The 13,575-nt window shown below is 47.2% G+C and overlaps 1 protein-coding gene across 2 annotated transcripts in view; it reads right to left on the reverse strand.

Moving 5' to 3' along the window:
• Positions 1-12,492, reverse strand: part of SLC25A38 (solute carrier family 25 member 38) — a 62,754-nt gene extending 50,262 nt beyond the window's left edge. Inside the window, exon 1 of one of the 2 annotated variants that reach the window (XM_040359690.1) lies at positions 12,110-12,492. In XM_040359690.1, the coding sequence (XP_040215624.1) occupies positions 12,110-12,300 (191 nt within the window). In that variant the 5' untranslated portion in view covers positions 12,301-12,492. The remainder of the gene's footprint in view (positions 1-12,109) is intronic. The other variant, XM_040359689.1, reaches the window with a different exon arrangement.
• Positions 12,493-13,575: the final 1,083 nt, after the last annotated feature.

Genomic DNA, 13,575 nt, shown 5'->3' on the forward strand with positions numbered 1-13,575 from the left:
ACACCTGGATGTTCGGGTTCGACCGAATTTCGAAAAAAAGTCCGGGTTCGGCACCCGAACCCCATTGAAATCAATGGGGACCAGAACTTTTAAGTACTTAAATGTCTCTAAAAAAGTAATGGAAAGGGCTAGAGGGCTGCAAAATGTTGGTAAGAGCATGGCAAGTACTCTGCAATCAAATGTGGATAGGGAAATAACTTAAAATACATAAAAATAAAAAAAAACGGTGTAGGTGGAAGCGGTGGTGGAGGACGACGAGGTAGCCAACACAGGTTTTTGTTTTTAATTTATTTATTTTTTAAATTAGGGTACACCCTAAAAGAGTGAGAAAGATCAAAAATACAAGAATGGCTGGGTAAAGCCGGTATACGTGTCTATTCTGCACAAGGTACGGACAAGTCCTGTGGGATCCATGCCTGGTTCATTTTAATGAACGTGAACGCTTGTCCACATTGGCTCTGGACAGGCGGCTGCGCTTGTCTGTGATAACGCCCCCTGCCGTGCTAAATACACGTTCAGATAATACACTGGCTGCAGGGCAGGCCAGCACCTGCAAGGCGTAAAGGGCAAGCTCAGGCCATGTGCCCAATTTGGAGACCCAGAAGTTTAAGGGGGCAGACCCGTCATTCAGTACGTGTAGGCGTGTGCACACATACTGCTCCACCATGTTGGTGAAATGCTGCCTCCTGCTAAGATGTTCCATATCAGCTGGTGGTGCTGGTTGTTGTGGCGTGCCGACAAAGCTTTTCCACATTTCGGCCATGCTAACCCTGCCTTCTGAGGTGCTGACGGTGCCCCGGCTGCGTTGGCGACCTCTTCCTCCTCCTCTGCCTTCGCCTTGTGCCCTCGCTGTCAGGTGGGAATTCCACCAGCAGCGCGTCTACCAGCGTGCGCATCTTATGACCACGCTCCAGTGAGGAAATTAAGGACGGTACATTGTCCTTGTAACGGGGATCCAGCAGCGTGGCCACCCAGTAATCAGCACCTGTTAAAATGTGGGCAACTCGGCGGTCGTTGCGGAGACACTGCAGCATGTAATCGCTCATGTGTGCCAGGCTGCCCAGAGGCAACGAAAAGCTGTCCTCTGTGGGAGGTGTATCGTCTGTGTCCTCTGTATCCCCCCAACCATGCACCAGTGATGGCCATGAGCTTGTCTGGGTGCCACCCTGCTGTGAACATGGTTCCTTCTCCTCCATCTCCTCCTCCACCTCGTCAACCTCCAGAACTGTGCCCTTGCTGGACAATTGTGTACCTGGCGTTTGTTGGTGCAGGAACCCACCCTCGGAGCCACTTCTGAATGACTGCCCTGAAAGCCTTGGAAATGATCCGATTCCTCCTCCTGTGCCACATCCTCTTCCATCATCGCCCGAAGCGTTTTTTCAAGGAGGCATAGAACTGGGATAGTAATGCTGAGAACGGCGTCAACGGCACTGGCAATGTTGGTGGAGTACTCGAAACCGCAACAAGGCACACAGGTATCGCATGGAGGCCCAGTTATTGGTGGTGAAGTGGTTCTGTTTCGCAGAGCGACTTACGCGTGCGTGCTGCAGCTGAGGCTCCACTATCGCCTGCTGCTGCTCGCACAGTCTGGCCAGCATGTGCAAGGTGGAGTTCCACCTTGTGGGCACGTCACATATGAGGCGGTGAGCGGGAAGGCCGAAGTTACGCTGCAGCGCAGACAGGCGAGCAGCAGCAGGGTGAGAACGCCGAAAGTGCGCACAGACGGCCCGCACATTCTGCAGCAGCTGTGGCATATCGGGGTAATTTTTAAGGCAGGGGTTGACAAATTTGCTTGGAATCTAGGAGCCAGCTAAAAAAGTTAGGAGCCAGAAAACGCACCCCGTCCCGATGAGCTTGCGCGCAGAAGCGAACACATACGTGAGCAGCGCCTGCATATGTAAACGGTGTTCAAACCACACATGTGAGGTATCGCCGCGATTGGTAGAGCCCTCCTCTGTAACTCAAAACATGCAACCTGTAGATTTTTTTAAACGTCGCCTATGAAGATTTTAAAGGGTAAAAGTTTGTCGGCATTCCACGAGCGGACGCAATTTTGAAGCGTGACATGTTGGGTATGAATTTACTCGGCGTAACATTATCTTTCATAATATTTAAAAAAATGGGAATAACTTTACTGTTGTCTTATTTTTTAATAAAAAAAAAAGTGTAATTTTTCCCCAAAAAAGTGCGCTTGTAAGACCGCAGCGCAAATACGGTGTGACAGAAAGTATTGCAACGATCGCCATTTTATTCTCTAGGGTGTTAGGATAAAAAATATATATAATGTTTGGGGGGGTTCTAATTAGAGGGAAGAATATGGCATTGAAAAATAGTGAAAAATTACATTAGAATTGCTGTTTAACTTGTAATGCTTAAAGCGGGGGTTCACCCTATCGACGGGAAAAAAAAAAAAAAATATTTTCTTTTACCTTAAAATCAGGCATTGTAGCGCGAGCTACAGTATGCCTGTCTCGAATTTTTTACCCCCGTACTCACCTTGTAGTCGTCCATCGAAGATACCGGGGAATGGGCGTGCCTATGGAGATGGAGGATGATTGACGGCCGGCTCTGGCGCGTCACGCTTCTCCGGAAATAGCCGAAATAGGCTTGGTCTTCACGACGCGTGCGCATAGCCTGTGCGCAGGCGCCGTGAAGAGCCGAGACCTACTCCGGCTGTCTTCGGGGAGAGTGACGTGCCAGGGCCGGCCGTCAATCATCCTCCCTCTCCATAGGCACGCCCATTCCCCGCGGGAGCCGAAATCTACGATGGACGACTACAAGGTGAGTACGGGGTTAAAAAAAATCGGGACAGGCATACTGTAGCTCGCGCTACAATGCCTGTCTCGATGGTAAAATGTGTCGGGGGGGGGTGAACTACCGCTTTAACTTGTAATACGGCCACCACCAGATGGCGCCAGCTCACATCTGGTGGTAATAACTTGTAATACCAACGGCTCACCACCAGATGGTGCCAGCTCACCTTCCAAGCCAAGCCGCCAGGACACTATTTCTAGTCGCCATGGCGACCTGGCGACCGGGATTTGTCGAGCCCCGTTTTAAGGAACCTCTGCACCACCAAATTCAGCACATGCGCCTGCTGTTGTTTACCCATGACTGTGCTGAAGTTGGTGATGAATGTGTTACGCTGACCGGATGAGGAGGGGGTAGAGGATGAGGAAGCGGAGAAGGAGGAGTTAACAGGAGGCAAACTGAAGCGCCCTGCAATCCTCGGTGGTGGAAGGACATGCGCCAAACTGCTATCCGCCTCAGGCCCAGCCGCCACTGCATTTACCCAGTGTGCTGTTAGGGAGATATAACGTCCCTGACCGTGCTTACTGGTCCACATATCCGTAGTTAGGTGGACCTTGCCACAGATGGCGTTGCGCAGTGCACATCTGATTTTGTCCCCCACTTGGTTGTGCAGGGAAGGGATGGCTCGCCTGGAAAAGTAGTGGCGGCTGGGCACGACGTACTGTGAGACAGCCAATGCCATCAGGCTTTTAAAACTCTGCGTCTCCACCAGACGGAATGACAGCATTTTAAAGGCCAGAAATTTTGAAATGCTGGCATTCAGGGCCAGGGCTCGGGGGTGGGTAGAGGGGTACTTCCTCTTACGCTCCAGTGTTTGGGAGATGGAGAGCTGAATGCTTCCATGGGACATTGTGGAGATGGTTGGTGACCCAGGTGGTAGTGTTGCTGGCAGATCCTCTGTTTGCGGGGTGGCAGGTGCCACTGTCACTACAGAGGTGGATGAAGAGGCCGAGACTGAAGCAGAAGAGGAAGCAAGAGGAGCCAGAGACCTTTCTTGGTTTTTGAGGCGTCTACTCCACTGCAGCTCGTGCTTTGCACTTAGATGCCTGGTCATGTAGGTTGTGCTCAGGTTGAGAACGTTTATGCCTCGCTTCAGGCTCTGATTGCACAGCGTGCAAACCACTCGTGTCTTGTCATCAGCACATTGTGTGAAGAACTGCCACGCTAGGGAACTCCTTGGACCTGCCTTTGGTGTGCTCGGTCCCTTGCTGCGTTGGGCAGTAGCAGGCGTACTGTCTAGGGGACGGACGCTCCGCTTTTGCACCCTGCTCCCTCTTCTGCTGTGCTGGTGGCTCTGTGCGACCACCGCCTCTTCCTCCGAACTACACAGGTCACCTGCATGACGTTAATTCCATGTGGGGTCGAGGACCTCATCGTCCTCCACATCATCTTCCACCCCTGCCCTCCTTGTCGGTCTGCACAATTGCGAAAGCAGCAGCAGTTGGCAACTGTGTTTCTTCATCATCCGAGACGTGCTGCGATGGTCCTCCCATGTACTCATCTTGAAACATAAGTGGTTGGGCATCGGTGCACTCAATCTCTTCCACTTCTGGGGCAGAAGAGACTGCTGCATGATTTGGGGCTCAGACTGCTTGGCTGATTTGCAAGGGGGTGAGGTGAAAGACTGATGGACATCGGCTGCAGGTGCCAACTCTGATCTTTCAGTACAAGAATGGTTGGGAAACAATGTGAAGGAACTGGAGGCACTGTCAGCAACCCAATCTAATATCGCCTGTACTGCTCCTTGCCTCAACATTCGTAGAGCCGGATTAGGCCCGACCAAATACCGCTGCAGGCTCTGTCGCCTACTCGCACCTGAGGAAGGTGTTTCACATGTGCGTGTAGCTGGCACAGATCGACCACGTCCTCTCCCTGCAACAGGAGCTCCACCAGCAGCACCACGACCGGGGCAACGTCCCTTATTTGACGTTCTCCTCATATTTCTCAAATATAGGATCTTGCCCTAAATGGGTGTTTTTTGAATAACACAATAGAAGAACAGTATCTAAAGGGTGTATCTCACAGTAACATATACAGTGCTGGTGTAATTTGATTTCTGAAGCAGGACTGACTCCTATCTATTTCTCTCCCTAAAACCAACACCAGGAACCTTTCCCTAAAGTATCTAAAGCAGAGTGACGTGCTGTGCTATGTACAGTAGATCGCTGAGTAATTTGATTTCTGAATCAGGACTGACTGACTCCTATCCAATTCTCTCCCTAAAAACAACAGCAGCAACCTTTCCCTAAAGTATTTAAAGCAGAGTGACTTGCTGTGCTACGTAGATCGCTGAGTAATTTGATTTCTGAAGCAGGACTGAGTCTCCCTCAGAGCAGCAGCAGCGCCAGCCTTTCCCTACCCTATCTAAAGCAGAGTGACGTGCTGTGCTATGTGCCTCTAGCTTATATAGAGGCTGGGTCACATGCTGCACTGGCCAATCACAGCCATGCCATTAGTAGGCATGGCTGTGATGGCTTCTAGGTCACACGAGTTAAACAAATGTTGATTGGCTGCCCTGCAGCGCGCCATTACATTGCCGAACACCGAACTTACACTAAATTGTTCGGGTACCATAAATCCAAAAGTCTTGTACAGTTCAGGTTCGCTCAACCCTACTCACGAGGTAACACGGAATGCACTAAAAATATGGGACACACTACACAAACAAATAGATAAGGAATACAATTCACCTCTCATTGAGTTAAAAGAAAATTAATATTTTGCACCAGGAAAAAATATAGTAGGTGGGAATTGGATAAAAAAAAAGATAAAGCACAGTTAAGGCATATAATAAAAAAAAGGGAAATTAATAACACTACAGGTGCTAAAACACAACGAAGAATTAATGGTAATTAATGAATGGAGATACTGACAGCTGAGCCAATTTGTCCAAAAGTTACCCCAACCATTAAGGTCAGGGGAACAGCTTACAGCATTAGAAAGATTATGCACTACAGATAAACCTAAAGGCATTTTATCAAGGCTTTACAAGATATTAGCAGTGGACGAACTGGAGATGCCTCCATTCATCAAAAAAATGGGAACGGGAGTTAGGAACACAGAAGGAACAGATCACAATAGGAAAAATGTTGAAACTGACCCACTCCTCGGCCGTGGACAATAGGACTGCAGAAATGAATTATAAGTGCATAACGGGCTGGTATATAAACACCAGACAAATTGAGTAAATTTAAAGAGGGCCAGTCAGCTCACTGCTGGTGGGGCGGCAAGTCCCCAGGCACAATGGCCCACTTATGGTGGAATTGTCCAAAAGTTAAAAAATATTGGGAACATTTTTTAGGATTTATAAAAGATATAACCAAGAAGGAAATAAAGAATGACCCATGGACTGTACTTTTCCATGGAGGTGTGGAAGCGGCAAAATCCTATAAAGAATCTCTGGTACCACATCTACTAAATGCAGCCAAAAGGCTGATTCCCAAAAATTGGCAGGAGGTAGAAAGTCCATCTATATGGGAGTGGATCGATTCGGTAGAAGAGACGTATAACATGGAAGGCCTAAGGAATAGTTTAGAGGAGGGCAAAATAGCTCAAAAAGAGAAATGGGAACATTGGAAGGAATTCAAGAAATCGTGGAGCTCGGCGGGAAAACTTACGGGTTAAGATCTGATAGGGGCCAACATAGGAAGGAATAATAAAACATGGTTGTAAGTGTAGTAACGGTGAGGTAGCAGGGGGTTTTAAAATAAAAAGTAGCCTATTTGTTATTTTCTCCCTTAAATGTCTGTAAATGGACATATTTTTGATTTTTATATACTGGGAAATCTATGACTGGAAGAAAAAAAAAAAAAAAAAAAAAAAAAAAAGAAAAAACAAAAAGGAGAAAAGAAAGAAGAAAAAAAAAAAGCTAAAGGGAATTAAAGGATAACCACAAATGATGCGAAACCATAGCAGAGACGATATAAGCAAGCAAAACGTGAGCAAGTCTCGTGTCCTTTCTTTTGGTGGAGTCTGAAGTGGTTATAAAAAAAAAAGAAAAAAAAAGAAGGATGTGATTGGGAGGAAATTCTCATCATAGAAACACACAGAAAACAGAGCATGTGCACAGTTGCCACCACAGCTGCAAAATCCCTAGCTGAACTGGGGACATGGACAGAAGGTGGAGACAGAGAACAGCAGGATGAACCATTTTTTTTGCAAAATACAGAAAACAAATCTCATAATGAGTTAGTATGAACAGCATGTAATACAGCATTTATTGATATTGATTTTTTTATGATGTGGGTATGGTGACATGTTAAACATTTAAAGACCTCCTAACGCGATATACGTCGGCAGATCGGCGCGTACATGTACATCGCCTTTAAGAGCCCAGCCGTGGGTCGCCGGCTTTGCACACGTGACCCGGTCCGAAGCTCCATTACCACGGGACCCGATCGCCGCCGGTGTCCCACGAACGGTCACAGGGGCTGAAGAACGGGGAGAGGTGTGTGTAAACACACCTTCCCTGTTCTTCACAGTGGCAGTGTCATTGATCGTCTGTTCCCTGATATAGGGAAAGACGATCAATGACGTCACACGTCCAGACCCGCCCCCCTACAGTTAGAAACACATATGGGGTCACACTTAACCCCTACAGCGCCCCCTAGTGGTTAACTCCTAAACTGCAATTGTCATTTTCACAGTAATCAATAAATTTTCATAGCACTTTTTGCAGTGAAAATGACAATGGTCCCAAAAATGTGTCAAAATTGTCCGATGTGTCTGCCATAATATCGCAGTCACAAAAAAAAAATAATAATAATAAAAATGCCATAAAACTATCTCCTATTTTGTAAACGATATACATTTTGCACAAACCAATCGCTAAACGCTTATTGTGATTTTTTTTAACCAAAAATAGGTAGAAGAATACGTATCAGCCTAAACTGAGGGAAAAAAAAATTTTTTATATCTTTTTTGGGGATATTTATTATAGCAAAAAGTAAAAAAATATTGCATTTTTTTTCAAAATTGTCGCTCTATTTTTGTTTATAGCGCAAAAAATAAAAACCGCAGAGGTGATCAAATACCACAAAAAAAAAAGCTCTATTTGTGGGAAAAAAAAGGACACCAATCTTGTTTGGGAGCCACACCGCACAATTGTCAGTTAAAGCGATGCAGTGCCGAATCACAAAAAGGGGCAAGGTCCTTAACCACTTAAGGACCGCCTCCTGCACATTTACGTCGGCAGAATGGCATGGCTGGGCACATGCACGTACAGGTAAGTCCTGTGCTAGTACCCAGCTGTGGGTCATGGCGCGCGACCCGGTCCGAAGCACCGGCGGACCCGTTTGCCGCTGGAGTCCCGCGATCGGTCCCCGGGGGTGAAGAACGGGGAGAGCTGTAGGTAAACACAGATTCCCCGTTCTTCACTGTGGCGGCGGCATCGATCGTGTGATCCCTTTTATAGGGATACACAATCGATGACGTCACACCTACAGCCACACCCCCCTACAGTTGTAAACACACATGAGCTCACACATAACCCCATAGCGCCCCCTTGTGGTTAACTCCCAAACTGCAATTGTTATTTTCACAGTAAACAATGCATTTTAAACGCATTTTTTGCTGTGAAAATGACAATGGTCCCAAAAATGTGTCAAAATTGTCCGAAGTGTCCGCCATAATGTCGCAATCACGAAAAAAACGCTGATCGCCGCCATTAGTAGTAAAAATTAAAAAAATAACAATAAAAATGCAATAAAACTATCCCCTATTTTGTAAACGCTATACATTTTGCGCAAACCAACCGATAAACGCTTATTGCGATTTTTTTTTTACCAAAAATAGGTAAAAGAATACGTATCAGCCTAAACTGAGGAAAAAAATGTTTTTTATATATTTTTGGGGGATATTTATTATAGCAAAAAGTAAAAAATATTGCATTTTTTTCAAAATTGTCGCTCTATTTTTGTTTATAGCGCAAACAATAAAAACCACAGTGGTGATCAAATACCACCAAAAGAAAGCTCTATTTGTGGGAAAAAAAGGACGCCAATTTTGTTTGGGAGCGATGTCGCACGACCACGCAATTGTCAGAGCGACGCAGTGCCAAATCGCAAAACCTGGCCGGGTCCTTTAGCTGCATATTGGTCCGGGTCTTAAGTGGTTAAAACCAGGGTTGCCAACATTCAGTAAATTTACAAACAGTTTGTAAAATCTGTACGTTTTGCATCTGTCCTTAAATGTCCATTACATACATGTAGGTTGCATGTCCGTAACTGACATTCATGGACAAATGCAACAATTATGGATTTTACAAACTGTTTGTACATTTTCTGAAAGTTGGCAACCCTGGTTAAAACTTGTACCATAGTGCAAAGTTCTTCACCAAAGTAGGAAATGACATTTCTAGGGGCGTTCTGTACAGAAGCTTCCAGGTTACCATATTGCGTAACCATTTACAGAAAATGACAGCACTGCAGATTGAAAAAGGAAAGGTAATTTTTAATAAGATTAAAATTACAATATTGCTTGTGTAGCAATTGCGTATACTAGATTTATTTTTTTCAAAAGTGAAGTTACCCTTCAAGCTCTTAAAGAAACGTTTTCCCAATCATTAAATTCTTTTGCCACTCAATTTAAAAGTGGAAAGTCTCCCAATCAGCTTCCTCCTTCCCGATTACCTTTGGAAGCTGTTCTGGGGGGGGGGGGGGGGGGGCGCAGGTACCTGGTTTTGACAAGTACCCACTCTAATCACCTAGGCAATCTGAGCAGAAGTTTGCTGCGGCCCTTCTAGGATACATCACAAGTCTTAGGCCGCGTACACACGACCGGTCCAAACCGATGAAAACGGACTGAAGTTCAGTTTCATCGGTCCAAACCGACCGCATGTACGACCCATCGGTCTGTTGTCCTTCGGACAAAAATTAGAGAACTTGCTTTAAAATCGAACCGATGGACGACTGACCATAGGTCAAAACCGATGGTTAGTACACAAAAGCATCGGTTCAAAACCTGCGCATGCTCAGAATCAAGTCGACGCATGCTTGGAAGCATTGAACTTCGTTATTTTCAGCACGTCGTGTTTTACGTCACCGCGTTCTGACACGATCGGTTTTTGAACTGATGGTGTGTACGCACATCAGACCATCAGTCTGCTTCAGCTAGGTACCGATGAAAACGGTCCGTCGGACCATTCTCATCGGATGGACCGGTCGTGTGTACGCGGCCTTAGAAGGCTGTGGGACCATTCACAAAACGCAGCGTGGATCACACATGTGCAGTGGGAAGCCTGATTTTCACACCAAAGATGCCGATGACCTGAAGACTGGTGAAGAACTAGGCTCAGGCTCCTGCCGATTATGGGTGCAATGCTCCAGAAAAAATAAAAACAAACAATAAATGCACATTTTTTTTTTTAACCAGCAAAGATATGTGCAATTCATTTTAAAGGTAAACATAGCCAAAGAAGTAGTCAGGTTTATATTGTTGCAGTGCTACTTTGGAGCAACTAAGGGAGGAATGTATGATTCAAGCTGTAACCTTGCAGCAAGGGCTCATTTACATAAGTGCTGCCCCCTGAAGAGCAATTTGCAGTGGATCACTTTTTAGAAAGTAGTTAAAGCGGGAGTTCACCCAATTATGTTTTTTTTTATCTTTTCCCCTTAGATTCCTGCTCGTTGTGTCTAGGGGAATCGGCTAGTTGTTTTAAAATATGAGCCGTACTTACCGTTTTCGAGATGCATCTTCTCCGTCGCTTCCGGGTATGGGTCTTCGGGAGCGGGCGTTCCTTCTTGATTGACAGTCTTCCGAGAGGCTTCCGACGGTCGCATCCATCGCATCACTAGTAGCCGAAAGAAGCGTCGGTGCGGCTCTATACTGCGCCTGCGCACCAACGTTCGGCTTCTTTCGGAAAATCGTGACGCGATGGATGCGACCGTCGGAAGCCTCTCGGAAGACTGTCAATCAAAATAGGAACGCCCAGTCCCGAAGCCCATACCCGGAAGCAGCGGAGAAGATGCATCTCGTAAACGGTAAGTACGGATCATATTTTAAAACAACTAGCCGATTCCCCTAGACAAAACGAGCATCCATCTAAGGGGAAAAAGTGTCATGTGCGGGTGAACCTCCGCTTTAACAAGCTGTTAGTGGTAGCATAAGACATATTACCTCCTAAGGATGAGCTCCGGCGTGTTCACATAGTACACGTGCAGAGTCCGCCAGGAAGTCGGCACGGTGCTGCGCTAATCAAAGCCAGGGAGACATTGTCCCGATGCTCAGCTGCAGAGATCGGGAAATCCCTGGCTGTGATTAGCGCAGCGCCGTGCCGACTTCCTGGCGGACTCTGCACGTGTACTATGCGAACACGCCGGAGCTCATCCTTGGCTACCACATGCACTGAACAGGCCGCTTTCAGCCCAACTGCGCACTTTCCCACCTCAGTCTTCTGTCAGCCCAACTGCGCACTTTCCCACCTCAGTCTTCTGTCAGCCCAACTGCGCACTTTCCCACCTCAGTCTTCTGTCAGCCCAACTGCGCACTTTCCCACCTCAGTCTTCTGTCAGCCCAACTGCGCACTTTCCCACCTCAGTCTTCTGTCAGCCCAACTGCGCACTTTCCCACCTCAGTCTTCTGTCAGCCCAACTGCGCACTTTCCCACCTCAGTCTTCTGTCAGCCCAACTACGCACTTTCCCACCTCAGTCCTCTGTCAGCCCAACTACACGCTCTCCCACCTCAGTCCTCTGTCAGCCCAACTACGCACTTTCCCACCTCAGTCTTCTGTCAGCCCAACTACACGCTCTCCCACCTCAGTCCTCAAGTACCCCCAACAGGCCATGTTTGCAGGTTTTCCTTTATCTTGCACAGGTGATTTACATTAGAGTCAATGGCTTGTTATTTTGGACAGCTATTTTATCTAAGAGAAATTACCAAAACATGGCCTGTTGGGGGTACTTGAGGACGAAGGTTGAGAACTACTGCCATAGATAGACCACGGTCAGTCGGTCACAGTGATGTGCTTCTCTACAGTGACAATGACGTGCTACCCCTACAAACTGCTGGCACAGCAACGATATCCTTATCCACAGACTGCCATCACAACATCCTTTGCCACCCCACAGACACCTGGCACAATGGTGTACTACCCTGCAAGCTGCTCACTGTGTCCACTCAGGGCACCAATGTACAAATGCGATCCTCTATACATAACAATGAACCTTCCACCGATCTCCTTATAGTACAACCTGCTGTGTTATTCCCCAGAGCGGTGACCTCTGTCCACTCATACTCCAGTATTGTATACATAAATCAGGAGACCTCCATGTCTCCCCAGTACTCATCGGATATATTTACCCCGGGGAGGAGATCTGCTGGGTCTGCAGCCGGGTTTTCACCAGGTCTAGAGGCTGGAAGAGAAGTGTGGAGCAGGTACCACTCAGCGACCCGCACATGAAAGCTTTAATGACCGGGTGTATCTGGGACAGGGAGCTCAGGCGATTCCCAGAGGCCAACGGCTCTCCCGCCATCACTGCAGCGTTACACATAATCACAAACTTGTGTACCCATCACACCGCTCTTCCACACAAACTACTATCCGCATTACTTTCCTGCTAAAGGACCTTCGTGACATCACAGTCACATGACTGTCATGGCGGCCTCGTCACTAGTACACATGACTCCGCTCCTCAGGAGGAGAGCTGTCATAGATAACAGCGTGCTTGTCATAGATAACAGGGCGGAGGTCGGGTGCTTTGTATAGCACATGCGCGACGTTCACTGAAAACCAGCGAGACGAACTGTCTGGAAAAAAAAAAAAAATCGTATCACTGTTAGAATAATGTTTAACCGAACTGGTTAACCATTATTCTAACAGTGATACGCAGGTCAATTCTGACATTTCTCTCCTACATGGAACATGACACTGGGTTCACACTGACTAGCTGTGCTTGCTCACGGTTTCAGGTTCAAATTCGGACCTGCAGCAGATCCAAAGACACACAGGACCCTTCTGCAGTGCGCTCCGCAGTCGCCCCAGAGATACGTGAATCGGCTCCATAGAGAGCTGGAATGCCGCATCCAATTCGCATAAGTGTGAAAGTGTTCCAAGTTTCTCCTTGGAACAGTTATATGGACACCCTTTTTTTAGCACGTAAGCAATGCCGGTGATGTGAAATTTCCTCAAACCTGTGAAAAAATCGGACCCGCGTCACTTCCGGTGCTCGTACGTCAGAGCACAGCTGATCGCGGGTCCACGGCGCATGCGCAGCGCATGCGCAGATGGGTTTTTTGGGTCCGTGAATATCATAGACTGGGGTAGGCGGGCAGAGGCGGATCAAGCACAATTCAGAGACTCGGGTGGGCGGGGCGGAGGCGGTGCAAGAGTTTTAATGACATTATCGGCAGCACCGCCTCCAGCCCCGTCCCTAAGCAGGGGTTTCTTGAGGTCCGTGAAAAATATAGATTTTAGTGGGCGGGCGGAGGCGGAGCAACATTCTCTATTACATTGCCGCCAGCACCGCCTCCAGCCCCGCCCCTTTACACACAGTAGCCTGCTTCTTCCCATACTATTTTGGTCCGAGAATTTCACAGACTCGGGTAGGCGGGACGGAGGCGGAGCAACAGTTTAATGCCCAATATTAAAGTCTGTCAAGAAAATGTCTATTTAGGTGGAGATCTTCTGAATACCCGACCAACAAACACATTTCCATTTTATTACTCATTTCAATGGGAAAGTTTAAAGTGCCAAAAAGTAAAGTTCCGCTCTTCTGTATTTTTTTAGGCTCCATGTACACGGGACCATCCTCCCAGCTGCAGGGATA

This window comes from Rana temporaria, chromosome 7 (assembly GCF_905171775.1).
Source record: "Rana temporaria chromosome 7, aRanTem1.1, whole genome shotgun sequence".
In the NCBI taxonomy this organism is placed as follows: Eukaryota; Metazoa; Chordata; class Amphibia; order Anura; family Ranidae; genus Rana; species Rana temporaria.